The sequence below is a fragment of the Manis javanica genome, chromosome 2, assembly GCF_040802235.1.
Source record: "Manis javanica isolate MJ-LG chromosome 2, MJ_LKY, whole genome shotgun sequence".
In the NCBI taxonomy this organism is placed as follows: Eukaryota; Metazoa; Chordata; class Mammalia; order Pholidota; family Manidae; genus Manis; species Manis javanica.
In genome coordinates, this window is record NC_133157.1 from 172394351 (window position 1) to 172408410 (window position 14060).

At 35.9% G+C, this 14060-nt stretch overlaps 1 protein-coding gene across 1 annotated transcript in view; it reads right to left on the minus strand.

The window, feature by feature from the left end:
- CNGB3 (cyclic nucleotide gated channel subunit beta 3) overlaps window positions 1-14060 on the minus strand; it is a 175129-nt gene that overhangs the window by 86124 nt on the left and 74945 nt on the right. The window contains exon 7 of the mRNA XM_036995840.2: window positions 1873-1923. Within this exon, the coding sequence (XP_036851735.2) occupies window positions 1873-1923 (51 nt within the window). The remainder of the gene's footprint in view (window positions 1-1872; window positions 1924-14060) is intronic.

Consider the following 14060-nt stretch of genomic DNA (forward strand, 5'->3'; position numbering starts at 1 on the left):
TGTATTTTAATTATTTTGGCTTTCTATTACCCTGGTAATGAACATCACAATTACATACTTTCCTTACTGCAATGATAGCTATAAAAGTTCTCTCATTGAAGATAATTATTCATTTTCATGAATTTTATGTGGTCTTGCAAAGTAGGGCATATTTAAAATCATTAATTAATTAATTAATCTATTTAAAACAATTAAAAGCAGTTAAGAGCTTCCTATAAGGCCATACATATGAAGTAGAGAGTTGAGGTAATTAATTGTGTAGCAGAATTTCACAATAACCTAGTGCTATTGAAAAGAAATGGAATTTTCTGTTTGAATTAACCCAATTGGCTATTATAAACAAATTACTTACTAAAGGCATTGGTTTAGAAAATGCACCATATCATCAAACCTCATTGATTTTACTCTACAGATATTGAGACTGGTATTAAGTTGAAAGGTGTACAGAATAGTTGCTAAAATAATGTCTTACAAATAAGCAAGAGCCTGGAGCTATTGACTTGTCTAGTGCTATTCTAGAAATCATGTTTACTGGCTCAAATCATACTTATATATATATTTTCACTTTCAAAATAACTTTATTAGACCTAATATGTCAGAATAATGATCTTATTACTTGCTCTTTATCTACTTTCTCCACTGCCCCCTTGACTTATCTATGTAAATTGTCATTAGTCATATTTGATAGTAACACATTAGTGTGTGTTTGCAGGTAGAGATAACAGTTCTTATCTTTCTCATTCCCAAGTATTGACCAACAGTGTGATCTGTACAAGACACTTTGCAAAGCATGTGGAGTTGAAATAGGAGTAAGTTACTGTTTCTGTCCACAAGGAGTTAACAATCTAACAGTGGAGTAACCAAGCTCAAAAATAAGCATAATACAATGCCATGTGACAGGCAGGATGTGCTAAGGGAATTTGAAAGGAGTGACAACAATGAAATAAATATACAATTAAATGTAAAGTGTAAATGCAAATTAAATATCTGAGTTCATTGGCCCTTATGCAAATTTAAGAAAGTGGTTAAGAGTTTGGAATAATCTTTGTGGCAGTTATAATATTCATTCTCTTTTTGGAGTTCATCAAAGTAGTGTAGATCTTTTATGAATATGCCTAAATGTGTGGCAATTTTTTACAAATAAAATTCCTTGGTGATAACAAATCAAAAGAGATTTTAATCACCAAAGGTTACTAATAGGGACAATTTGGCACCTAAACCCAGATTTGTATTTTTAAACAAAAATTGAGATCAGTAAGTAAGGTATTTTCCTTGAGACAGGAAGCTGGAATTCACTCATACAGACTGGTAACCTTGGATAACCCCAAATCTCTGCCTATTTCTCAGAGAAGAAACAAATAAAAGATAATGACTTTATCTTTTGGATTATTTATGTTATTTGGAATATTATGTTCTTAAAGGAAAGGAAACTGTTATTCAAATAATTGCTTTTCTATTTTTTATTTTGCTTATATGAACAAGAAAGAAACAACAGAATTAGAAACGATTTTACAGACTTTTAAAATCATCATTCGATATGAATTGGAGACTAGCATTCTGTATGGACAAGACAAAGTATACTCCATATTCCTTTACTGATGTTTAAATCAGAATTTAAATGTGAGCGCTACGATTTTGTTTTGTCTGATAAAGATTCATATTTGTACTTAAAAGAAAGTATATCATATAATTACTGAGAGGTAAAAACTTCAGGTTCGCCTTTACCTAACAAAACTTCACCTGCACAAATTTGGTTACAAAGGTTATAATTCTGAAAGGAAGTAAGTTTTTTTTGTAGAAGTTTATATATGAGATGTAAAGTCAAAATGATAATGGATTACTTGAACAATTTTGGAATTGTGAGTCACCTACCTGAAACTTTGTAGAACTCCTGTAGTGTCTCTTCAGTTCATTTGGATCCACCTGAAATATGTTATATCTCATATTACTTTTTCCAATTTCATCAATTATTTTCTCACTTTAAAAACTATTTATAGCTATTTATTACTGTTGGTTCCTTCCAACTTCAGGCTACAAATACGCTTTATCCTCCCATATTGTAAAGCAGCAATAAAAGATCATCCTTGTATTTGTTTTCTTTTTGTTTCTGCTCTATCATTTATCACACACAGGCTTCTTAAGAGTTGCCTATATTATTTTCCTCCACACTCTTTCCTCATATTTATTTCTTAACCATGGCAATTTGGTGGCAATTTTGCTCACTTCTTCTATTCTATTAAGACTACCAGTTAATTATTTATTTTTAAAATTTTGGTATCATTAATCTACAATTACATGAGCAATATTATGGTTACTAGACTTCCCCATCATCAAGTCCCCAGCACATACCCCATTACAGTCACTGTCCACCAGTGTAGTAAGATGCTATAGAATCACTACTTGTAAGGCTACCAGTTTTTATAGGCTACCAATAACTACCTAATAATCACATCCAGGCAGCACTTTATAACTCTTAGCATTCTTTCATGGCATTTACCATGTTTTGAAATTACACATGTATTATTTCTTGGCCCATTTATTTAAGCTCAGTTAATTTAATTTAAAAGTAATCTATCTCAGGACAGGATTTATTTTGTTTAGCAACTATATATAGTTAGTGGTCAGAATATACTACAAGCACAATAACTATTTATTGAGTGAATTAATAGATAAAGGAGTGAAGAGGTGAATAAAACCTTTTGAAGCATTTGACATTTTTTTATTAAGGTATGATTGATATACACTCTTATGAAGATTTCACATGAATAAACAATGTGGTTACTACATTTACCCATTCTATCAAGTCCCTACTCATACCCCAATGCAGTCACTGTCCATCAGTGCAGCAAGTTGCCAGAGATCCACTATGTCCCTTGTCTGTGATACACTGTTCTCCCCGTGATCCCCCACACCATGTGTAGTAAACATAATATCCCTCAGTCCCCTTCTCCCTCCCTCCCCACCCGCCCTCCCACACCCCTCCCCTTTGGTAACCACTAGTTCATTCTTGGAATCTCTAAGTCTGCTGCCATTTGTTCCTTCAGTTTTGCCTCATTGTTATACTCCACAAATGAGGAAAATCATTTGGCATTTGTCTATCTCCACCTGGCTTATTTCACTGAGCATAATGTCCTACAGCTCCATCCATGTTGTTGCAAATGGTAGGATTTTGTTTCTTTCTTATGGCTGAATAGTATTCCATTGTATATATGTACTACATCTTTATCCATTCATCTACAGATGGACACTTAGATTGCTTCCATATCTTGGCTATTGTAAAAAGTGCTGCCATGAACATAGGGGTGCATATGTCTTTTTGAGTCTGAAAAGTTGTATTCTTTGGGTTTATTCCAAGGAGTGGGATTCTGGGGTCAAATGGTATTTCTATTGTTAGTTTCTTGAGGAGCCTCCATATTGCTTTCCACAATGGTTGAACTAGTTTACATTCCCACCAGCAGTGTAGGAGGGTTCCCCTTTGCATCCTCGCCAACATTTGTTGTTCTTAGACTTCTCGATGCTGGCCATCCTTACTGGTGTGAGGTGATATCTCATTGTGGTTTTAATTTGCATTTCCCTGATGATTAGTGATGTGGAGCATCTTTTCATGTGTCTGTTGGCCATCGAATTTCCTCTTTGGAGAACCATCTCTTCATATCCTCCGCCCATTTGTTAATCGGGTTATTTGCTCTTTAGGTGTCGAGATGTGTAAGTTCTTTATATATTTTGGATGTGTCATTTACAAATATATTCTCCCATACTGTAGGATGCCTTTTTGTTTTGTTGATGATGTCCTTTGCTGTACAAAAACCTTTTAGTTTGATGTAGTCCAACGAGTTCATTTTTGCTTTTGTTTCCCTTTCTTGAGGAGATGCATTCAGGAAGAAGTTGCTCATGCTTATATTCAGGAGATGTTTGCCTATGTTGTCTTCTAAGAGTTTTATGGTTTCATGACTTACATTCAGGTCTTTGATCCATTTGGAGTTTACTTTTGTATATGGGGTTAAACAATAATCCAGTTTCATTCTCTTGCATGTAGCTGTCCAGTTTTGCCAACACCAGCTGTTGAAGAGGCTGTCATTTCCCCATTGTATGTCCATGGCTCCTTTATCATATATTAATTGACAATATATGGTTGGGTTAATATCAGGGCTCTCTGGTCTGTTCAATTGCTTTATGGGTCTGTTCTTGTGCCAGTACCAAATTGTCTTGATTACTGTGGCTTTGTAGTAGAGCTTGAAGTTGGGGAGTGTAATTTCCCCTGCTTTATTCTTCCTTCTCAGGATTGCTTTGGCTATTTGAGGTCTTTTGTGGTTCCATATGAATTTTAGGATGATTTTCTCTAGTTCATTGAAGAATGCTGTTGGTATTTTGATAGGAATTGCATTGAATCTATAGATTTCTTTAGGCAGGATGGCCATTTTGACAATATTAATTCTTCCTATCCATGAGCATGGGATGTGTTTCCATTTATTGGTATCTTCTTTAATTTCTCTCATGAGTGTCCTGTAGTTTTCAGAGTATAGGTCTTTCACTTCCTTGCTTAGGTTTATTCCTAGGTATTTTTTTTTTGATGCAATTGTGAATTGAATTGTTTTCTTGATTTCTCTCTCTGCTAGTTCATTGTTAGTGTATAGGAAAGCCACAGATTTCTGTGTATTAATTTTGTATCCTGCAACTTTGCTGAATTCATATATTACATCTAGTAGTTTTGGAGTGGATTCTTTAGGGTTTTTTATGTACAATATCATGTCATCTGCAAACAGGGGCAGTTTACCTTCTTCCTTGCCAATCTGGATTCCTCGTATTTCTTTGTTTTGTCCTATTGTCGTGGCTCAAACCTCCAGTACTATGTTAAATAACAGTGGGAAGAGTGGTCATCCCTGTCTTGTTCCCAATCTTAAAGGAAAAGCTTTCAGCTTCCCACTGTTAAGTATGATGTTGGCTGTGGGTTTATCATATATGGCCTTTATTATGTTGAGGTACTTGCCCTCTATACTCATTTTGTTGAGAGTTTTTATCATGAATGGATGTTGAATTTTGTCAAATGCTTTTTCAGCATCTATGGAGATGATGATATGGTTTTTGTCCTTTTTCTTGATGTTGTGGGTGATGTTGATGGATTTTCAGATGTTGTACTATCCTTGCATCTCTGGAATAAATCCTACTTGATCATGATGGATGATCCTTTTGATGTATTTTTGAATTAGGTTTGCTAATATTTTGTTGAGTATTTTTGCATCTATATTCATCAGCCATATCGGTCTGTAGTTTTCTTTTTTGTGTTTGCCTGGTTTTGGTATTAGAGTGATGCTAGCCTCATAGAATGAGTTTGGAAGTATTCCCTCCTCTTCTATTTTTTTGAAAACTTTAAGGAGAATGGGTATTAGGTCTTCACTAAATGTTTGATAAAATTCAGTGGTGAAGCCATCAGGTCCTTGAGTTTTGTTCTTAGGTAAGTTTTTGATTACCAGTTCAATTTTATTGCTGGTAATTGGTCTGTTCAGATTTTCTGTTTCTTCCTTGGTCAGCCTTGGAAAGTTGTATTTTTCTCGAAAGTTGTCTATTTCTTCTAGGTTGTCCAGTTTATTAGCATATAATTTTTCATAGTATTCTCTAATAATTCTTTGTATTTCTGTGGTGTCCGTAGTGATTTTTCTTTTCTCATTTCTGATTCTGTTTATGTGTGTAGACTCTCTTTTTTTCTTGATAAGTCTAGATAGGGGTTTTTGTATTTTGTTTGTTTTCTCGAAGAACTGGCTCTTGCTTTCATTGATTCTTTGTATTGTTTTATTCTTCTCAGTTTTATTTATTTATGCTCTAATCTTTATTTGTCCTGCCTTCTACTGACTTTGGGCCTCATTTGTTGTTCTTTTTCTAGTTTCATTAATTGTGAGTTTAGACTGCTCATATAGGATTGCTCTTCTTTCTTGAGGTAGGCCTGTATTGCAATATACTTTCCTCTTAGCATAGCCTTGGATGCATCCCACAGATTTTGCAGTGTTGAATTCTTGTTGTCATTTGTCTCCATATATTGCTTGATCTCTGTTTTTATTTGGTTATTGATCCATTGGTTATTCAGGAACATGTTATGAAGCCTCCATGTATTTGTGGAATTTTTTATTTTCTTTGTGTAATTTATTTCTGGTTTCATAGCTTTGTGACCTGAGAAACTGGTTGGTACAATTTCTATATTTTTGAATTTACTGAGGCTCTTTTTGTAGCCTAGCATATGATCTATTCTTGAAAATGTTCCATGTGCACTTGAGAAGAATGTGTATTCTGTTGCTTTTGGGTGTAGAGTTCTGTAGATGTCTGTTAGGTCCATCTGTTCTAGTGTGTTGTTCAGTGCCTCTGTCTCCTTATTTATCTTCTTTCTGGTTTATCTGTCCTTCAGAGTGAGTGGAGTGTTGAAGTCTCCTAGAATGAATGCATTGCATTCTATTTCCCCTTTTAATTCTGAAAGTATTTGTTCCTCATATGCGGGTGCTCCTGTGTTGGGAGCATAGATATTTATAATGGTTGTATCTTCTTTTTGGATTGACCCCTTTATCTTTATGTAATGCCCTTCTTTGTCTCTTGTTACTTTCTGTGTTTTGGAGTCTATTTTGTCTGATACAAGTACTGCAACTCCTGCTTTTTTCTCTCTGTTAATTGCATGAAATATCTTTTTCCATCCCTTCACTTTTAGTCTGTGTATGTCTTTGGGTTTAAAGTGAGTCTCTTGCAGGCAGCGTATAGATGGATCTTGTTTTTTTATCCATTTAGTGATTCTATGTCTTTTAATTGGTGCATTCAGTCCATTTACATTTTGGGTGATTATTGATAGGTATGTACTTATTGCCATTGAAGGCTTTAGATTCATGGTTACCAAAGGTTTAAGGTTAATTTCCTTACTATCTAAGAGTCTAACTTCACTTACTCAATATGCTATTACAAACACAATCTAAAGGTTCTTTTCTTTTTCTCCTCCTTTTTCTTCATCCTCCATTCTTTATATATTAAGTATCATATTCTGTATTCTTTGTCTATCCCTTGATTGACTTTGGGAATAGTTAATTTAATTTTGCATTTGCTTTGTAATTAGCTGTTCTACTTTCTTTACTGTGGTTTTATTTCCTCTGGTGACAGCTATTAAACCTCAGTAACACTTCCATCTATATCAGTCCCTCAAAATAGACTGTAGAGATGGTTTGTGGGAGGTAAATTCTCTCAGCTTTTGCTTATCTGGAAATTGTTTAATCCCTCCTTCAAATTTAAATGATAATCTTGCTGGATAAAGTAATCTTGGTTCCAGGCCCTTCTGCTTCATTGCATTAAACACATCATGCCACTCCCTTATGGCCTTTAAGGTTTCTGCTGAGAAGTCTGATGTTAGCCTGATGGGCTTTCCTTTGTATGTGATCTTATTTCTCTCTCTGGCTGCTTATAATAGTCTTTGCTTTTCCTTTATCTTTGCCAATTTTATTACTATATGTCTTGGTGTTGTCTTCCTTGGGTCCCTTGTGTTGGGAGATCTGTGGATCTCCATGGCCTGAGAGACTATCTCCTTCCCCAGATTGAGGAAGTTTTCAGCAACTACCTCCTCAAAGACACTGTCTATCCCTTTCTCTTTCTCTTCTTCTTCTAGTATCCCTATAATGCAAATATTGTTCCATTTGGATTAGACACACATTTCTCTCAATATTCTTTTATTCTTAGAGATCCTGTTCTCTATCTGTGCCTCAGCTTCTTTGTATTCCTCTTCTCTAGTTTCTATTTCATTTATTGTCTCCTCCACTGTATCCAACCTACTTTTAATACCCTCCATCATGCTCTTCAGTGATTGAATCTCTGACCTGAATTCATTCCTGAGTTCTTGGATATCTTTCTGTACCTCCATTAGCATGTTGATGATTTTTATTTTGAACTCCCTTTCAGTAAGAGTCATAAAGTCCATATCATTTCAATCGTTCTCCGAATTTATATTAATTTTACTCTGGACCAGTTTCCTTTGGTGTTTCATATTTGTATATGGCGCCCTCTAGTGTCCAGAAGCTCTACTCTGGAGCTGCTCAGCCCCTGAAGCAATGTCGGCAGTCGCAGGGGAGTGGTATTGGTGCCTGGGGGAGGTAATAGCTGTTCCCTGCTTCCCAGCTGCTGTGCCTGTCTCCACTGCCTTAACCAGTGGGCCAAGCACACAGGTATGAGCTTTTGTCCCAGAGCAGCCAGATATGGATCCCTGCTTTCCACAAGTGGCTGGAATCCCAGTCTCTCTAGGAATTCTGCCTTTATTAGCCTTCCAACCTGGTAATCATTTGAGTATCATGAAAGCACCATGAAATGTATGTTTGATCCAGAGCAGATCTCCGGAGCTAGGTATTCAGCAGTCCCAGGCCTCCACTCCCTCCCTGCTCCATTTCTCTTCCTCCTGCTGGTGAGCTGGGGTGGGGGAAGGGCTCAGGTCCTGCCTAGCCACAGCTTTGGTATGTTACCCTGTTCCATGAGGTCTGCTCTTTTCTCTAGGTTTGTACAGTCTGGCACCATCCTCTTTCCTGTTGCACTCTCAGGATTAGTTGCACCAACTATATTTGCTAATCGTATCCAGTTTTAGGAGGAAGCCTCTGTCTCTCCTCTCATGCTGCCATCTTTAATCCAGCCACATTTGACATTTTTGGGGAAACAATTTTGTTAGTGAAACTTTCTCTTTCTAAAGAATCTGTAATGCCATTCTTGGTTTACTTTATTTCATTTCCAACATTTGGTGTTTCTGTTCGATTCTAGGACTAGCCATTTAAAAGTTAATATTCCCCAGCTTTCAGCTCTCTTCTCTTTTTCCCTTATACATGCTTCCTGGGAAATTTCATCCACTTTCATGATTTCAAAGTTTGCCGTGTGTGGTGATGCTACCAAATCTCTATCTCCATCTAACATCTCTTTGTGCAGTGGTGACTTGTACAAGCAAATGCCTATTGTCTTCTTCACTTAGCAGTACTGCTCATCTCAAATTTAACCTACACCAAATCTGAATTCATCCTCCTCCTCTATTCCCCTCAAGTCTAACCATGATCTTCCTCTTTGCTTGGATTGGTCAGAGATCCTAGACCACTTACTCGGCCTCAGGCCTCATCCAACCAGCAAGCAAGTTCTGCTAACTATTCCTCAAATTTACTCATATCCATTCCCTTCTTTTGGCAGTCTTCTCCTTGCCTGCAGCCTTGCTCTCCTCCATACCTTCTACAATGGCAGCTAAATGATCTAACTCTGATTATTTAACAATCCCCATTTATGTCAAATCCTCTGGCTGCACATGATTAAGAAAAAGAAATCAAAGCTCCCTGTCATGGTACATAAGGCTCTACTTTCTGTCTCTTTTCCTTCTTGCGGCCTCCCACAATCCCCACATTCAGCAGTTCCTCAAATGCACCACAGAGTTTCTTAATTTGGTAATTTTACCCATGAGGTTCTTAGAGCTTGGATCATAGTTTTCCCTTTGATGTGGGGGTGGAGATGTGCAGATAATTTAAACTAATCCATCAGGATTTGGACCAGGTATACTCTGCTTTATATGGTTTTCTCTGCAATGCAGAGCCCCCAGCGCTCACCTCTGTCATGACTCACACAACGAAACCCCACCATTTTTGTTTTGTCTGTCTGTCCTTCATACTCTGAGGTACTTAAGAGAGTATGATCCATATCTTTTCCTCTGTTTTTCCAACACAATGTCTAATACGTGGTAGGTGATCAAACATGTATGATGAATGATAAATGAATAGGGAGGCATTTGTTAATATTCAGACCTGGAAGAAATAATACTAATATTGGACTTATATTCTTATACTTCATAATTTTTTTTATAGGTCAGAAGGAATTATCTATATATCATTAATGAATTGACAAAAGTATTATAATTTGGACACATGAAAGCAACAACTTCTAATAATTACCATCCAGGCTGTGTAAGTTCAGAAGTTTTAAGCTACTGCTGAGCAATGTTAAAGATTGGTAGCCAACCCTCAATTTTTTTTTGGTTATAATTTTTACCCATACATATAATAAATTTTACAGAAACATATCAGAAAAAAATATAAAACTTATTCATTTAATGAGTTTTACTGTGAAACAAAATGGCTTACTGACCATAGACAGATAAAGATAGGTAGTTTAAGTTGAATCATGTACCAAGCTTGAATAAAATCAGTCAGCTCCTTTAAACCTTATATGGGACAGCGAGATACATTTCAAGGGCTGTAAAGTTAAGTTAAAATACCAACTCCTTCCCCAACCGTGGAAGAATATTTTCAACACATTTATCCCTTTACTTTCAGGGTTATCAATGATCCTATGACTGAATAAATGTAGATGAAACTGAAACTTGCTAGATTAGATGGAAATGCCATCTAGTGCTTCTAAAATCCCTCTTCTTTGAAGCATTAAATAAATTTGACATCATTAGCATGCTTACCAGCAACAATTAGGCACTTCCTTTTAAAATGTCACCCTATCTAATTCTCTCCGTTTTTAAGCTTCATCATTATGCAGGCAACATTTCTTCAGGGAAGGCTTACTTTAGGAAGGATGTGATAATATCACCTAAATCCTTTTCCAACAGGTAGTTTTTGAAGAAACTCTACACAGATATTATTATATTTACTTATTATTTACCTCTTCTGATAAATAGTTCATGGAAATACCATAATTTCACACAGACCAGATAGAAGTATTTCAAAAATAATATCATCTGAAACAATATGCAGATTAAATAATTATTCAAAGAAAGAAAAATCCTCCAACCAAGACTGCCATTCATTTATTCCTTCAAACATTTCTTGAGTGTACATACTCTCTGAGTTCCTAGGATAGAGGGGGAAATAAATTGAATACTGTCTTTACTTTCAGTAAACTTGTTATCAGGTAACTGAGCTACATACACAAATAAGAGTCAAGAGGGAGAGGTTAAGTATGTGGATAGTCATTCATTTGATTCATTCAGCAATTACTGAGCATCTTCTATCTGCCAGGTCTAGGTACACACATTGTCTTATTTAATCTTCATAATAGGCTTATGAGGCGGGTTACTACTATTCCCATTTTACAGATGAAATGATAGCATTTAATGAAAGAGTAAATTCATTTTCTTTAAGAAATGCTGTTATTAAATTTCAGAGATGGAATTTGATGCTGGTCCAATTGTTTCTATTACATCATAATTAGCTTAATTGTTATTTAGCAATTAAATAACAGAAATATGAGTAAAGTATACAGGGCACAGAGAAGAGGGTAATTAATTTTCTTCAGGTAAGTTTATAAACAGTAACTGAGAAGATTAACAGCAAAAAGCAACTGACTATAATGGCAGGTCTGATTGACTTCACTAGATGGCTCTCAGCATTTCCATGGATCCTTATAATTGGTAGGTTTAGCAAAGTGTTCTGGGTGTGAGTCTCATATCTAAATAATCCTCACTAATTTACAGCTCTGTTTCTGCTGTAAAAAAAAAAAACAACCTTTTTGTTGGTTCTTGAATTCAAAATTCTGTTCTCCATTTATGAGCACTATTTTCAGAAGAAAGATATTGCAAATAAGTGCTGTGGAACACTTGTAAGTTTCCCAATTCCATCCTTTGTGGCCTTTAGCACCTCAATCTGTTGTCTGTTACTTGTTTCTTCCCTCAAAGCCTTGGGGAATTAATATTTCCATTTCCATCCTCCAGCCTTGGAATACTATGCAAATATAATTATTTAATAAATGTTTGTTGAATGATGAATGAATGATTTGGCAGTGGACAAAGTCAGTGTAGATGTGTAGATAGCTAAGTGTAGTGAGAACTTCTGTGTTGGTACTTGACTTGCATAGTTTTCTTACTAAAATGTAATCAAGTTGCAAAGGCTTAAGCTACCTATTCTAAATTAAAGAAACCATTAAACTTCTTTTGAACAAAGCAATTAGTTCCTGCTCTATATTTGTGGCTTGTGATAATGCATTTTAAATAGAGCCCAATGAGTATGTTTTTATTGGTTATTTTTCTTTGCTTTAAAACTCCATTGTGTGTAAATGTCTCTTAGAAAATTGAAAAAAAGTCTCCCCTTAGTGATTTTGTCATTTTCCATTTGTCAAGCATTGATTTCTCCCCACCTTGTGCATCTAATGGAGGTTGAAATTAGTGCTCTTTTTTTGTGTGTTGTTTACTTCTTATTTGTACACCATCACCATCGTTCATCAAACTGCCAGTAAGCTCTGGGGATAGTGCTGGTGAGTTAACTAATGCTCTAAAGTCCACACAAGGAATAGTTTGAATAGATTTTTGTTACAGCTGTGGTTCTTGCTTTTACAATTTCTTTCTGGGAAAGATTTCAAAACTAGGAGGCATTCCTTAGCAAATCATATTTTTTCTTAAGAGGAAAAAAACCCCAGAACTACTTCTTTCAGCTTTTTTGTAATTAAGATTGAAGATTCAAAAGAAAATATTCAGGAGATTAAGGAACCTATCTCTTTTCTCTAAAAACATACATGAACCCAAGGTTCATGCACCCCATCACTGTGCTATTCCTACTGCAACACTGGAGGGTCTCTTCTGTGCAACCCTCCTTGGAACTGTGAGGAGGATATCACAATAGATACTGGCTGAAAAGGAAGCATCCTTCTAGTTAAGGAAGGGGCTTAGGGGTAGAGGCTGTAAGATTTGAGTATGTGCTTGGGAAAACGTATTTTTCTGTTTCTCTCTTAGACTTACTAGGTTCGCTATGAAATTTCCTCCACACTGGGAATAAATCCAGGAGAAGATAATTTTTTGTAAGCATGAGAATGTTGGTTTATGAATTAGGCCACTGCCTAATGATGATAAATGGGATGTGATAAATCTGGAAAGTGAAGAGTAAAAAGAAGATAGACCAGTAGGTAACATATTAATTTAAAAAACTGTGGTGTATTTTATGTGCATGTGACTTGCATCCATCTGCAGGGTAGTGGCTCCCTACTTATGGTTTGGCTTTCTTGATGGAGATCTTGATGGCTCATGGCTCTTATTCCCTTATAGTACTATCTGATAGTATATTTTGCAAAAAAGAAATCCTGTGCTATCTGATATATGGTAGCCCCTAGTCACATGTGGTCATTAGGCACTGAAAATATAGGTAGTGTGGTTTAAAAATCTGAATTTTTAAATTTTTTAATCTTACTTAATTAAAATTAAAGTTTGGATAGACGCATGTGGCTAGCGGCCACTATATTAGACAAAGGAGTAAGGTTACACTGATTTAAAGGGTCATGACAGCTTTTCTTTTCAGTTTAAGGTGGGTTTTCCCAAAGTGACCAGGTCTGCACCTTGGAGCTGATTCCTGTACTATGGGCAGGTGCTGTGTTTGGTGTTGACTATACAAAACTTACAGCCCTGTACTTCCTCAGAACACTGCTGTCTCCTGAGGAGGTTGAGTAGATGCTAATGAATGAAATCATACCTGCCTTATTTAAGAAACACTGAAGTGAGTGGCAGATTGTAACATTATAGAAAACACCTGCCTCACAGACTGTTTGAGGTTTGACTACTAGAGAATAATATAATGAATTACTTCTTCTTTTGGCATTGATAATTTATACATTTTTAGCATTATTTAGATAAAATATGTGTATGGTTTTAACATTTCAGACTTGACATTATGTCCTTAAGTATTTTCAAGTTCTGAAAAATTTGCCAACCTGGACCAGCGTGGTGTAGTTGTAATGAGCATGGATTTGGGGTCAAGGCCTAGGTTTGAATCCTGCCTTGGCTACTTCTAGCTTTGTGCCTTGAGCAAATCACCTACCCTCTCCAAAACTCAGTTTCCTATTAAATGGGGCCAATAATAATAATATCATCCTCATGGGTGATTGAAAGAAATTAACCAGGGTAATAGTGATAGCCAGCATTTAATGTGCACTCACTAGGCACTTGATACTGTTCCTGGCACATTACATATGCATCAATTAATTTAGTCATCTCATCAACTTTATGATGATACCATTGTTATTCTCATATTTAAGATGAGGAAACTAAGGCACAGGAAGATGTACGGTCCCCAGCACATGGTGAGCACTTAATGGTTGTT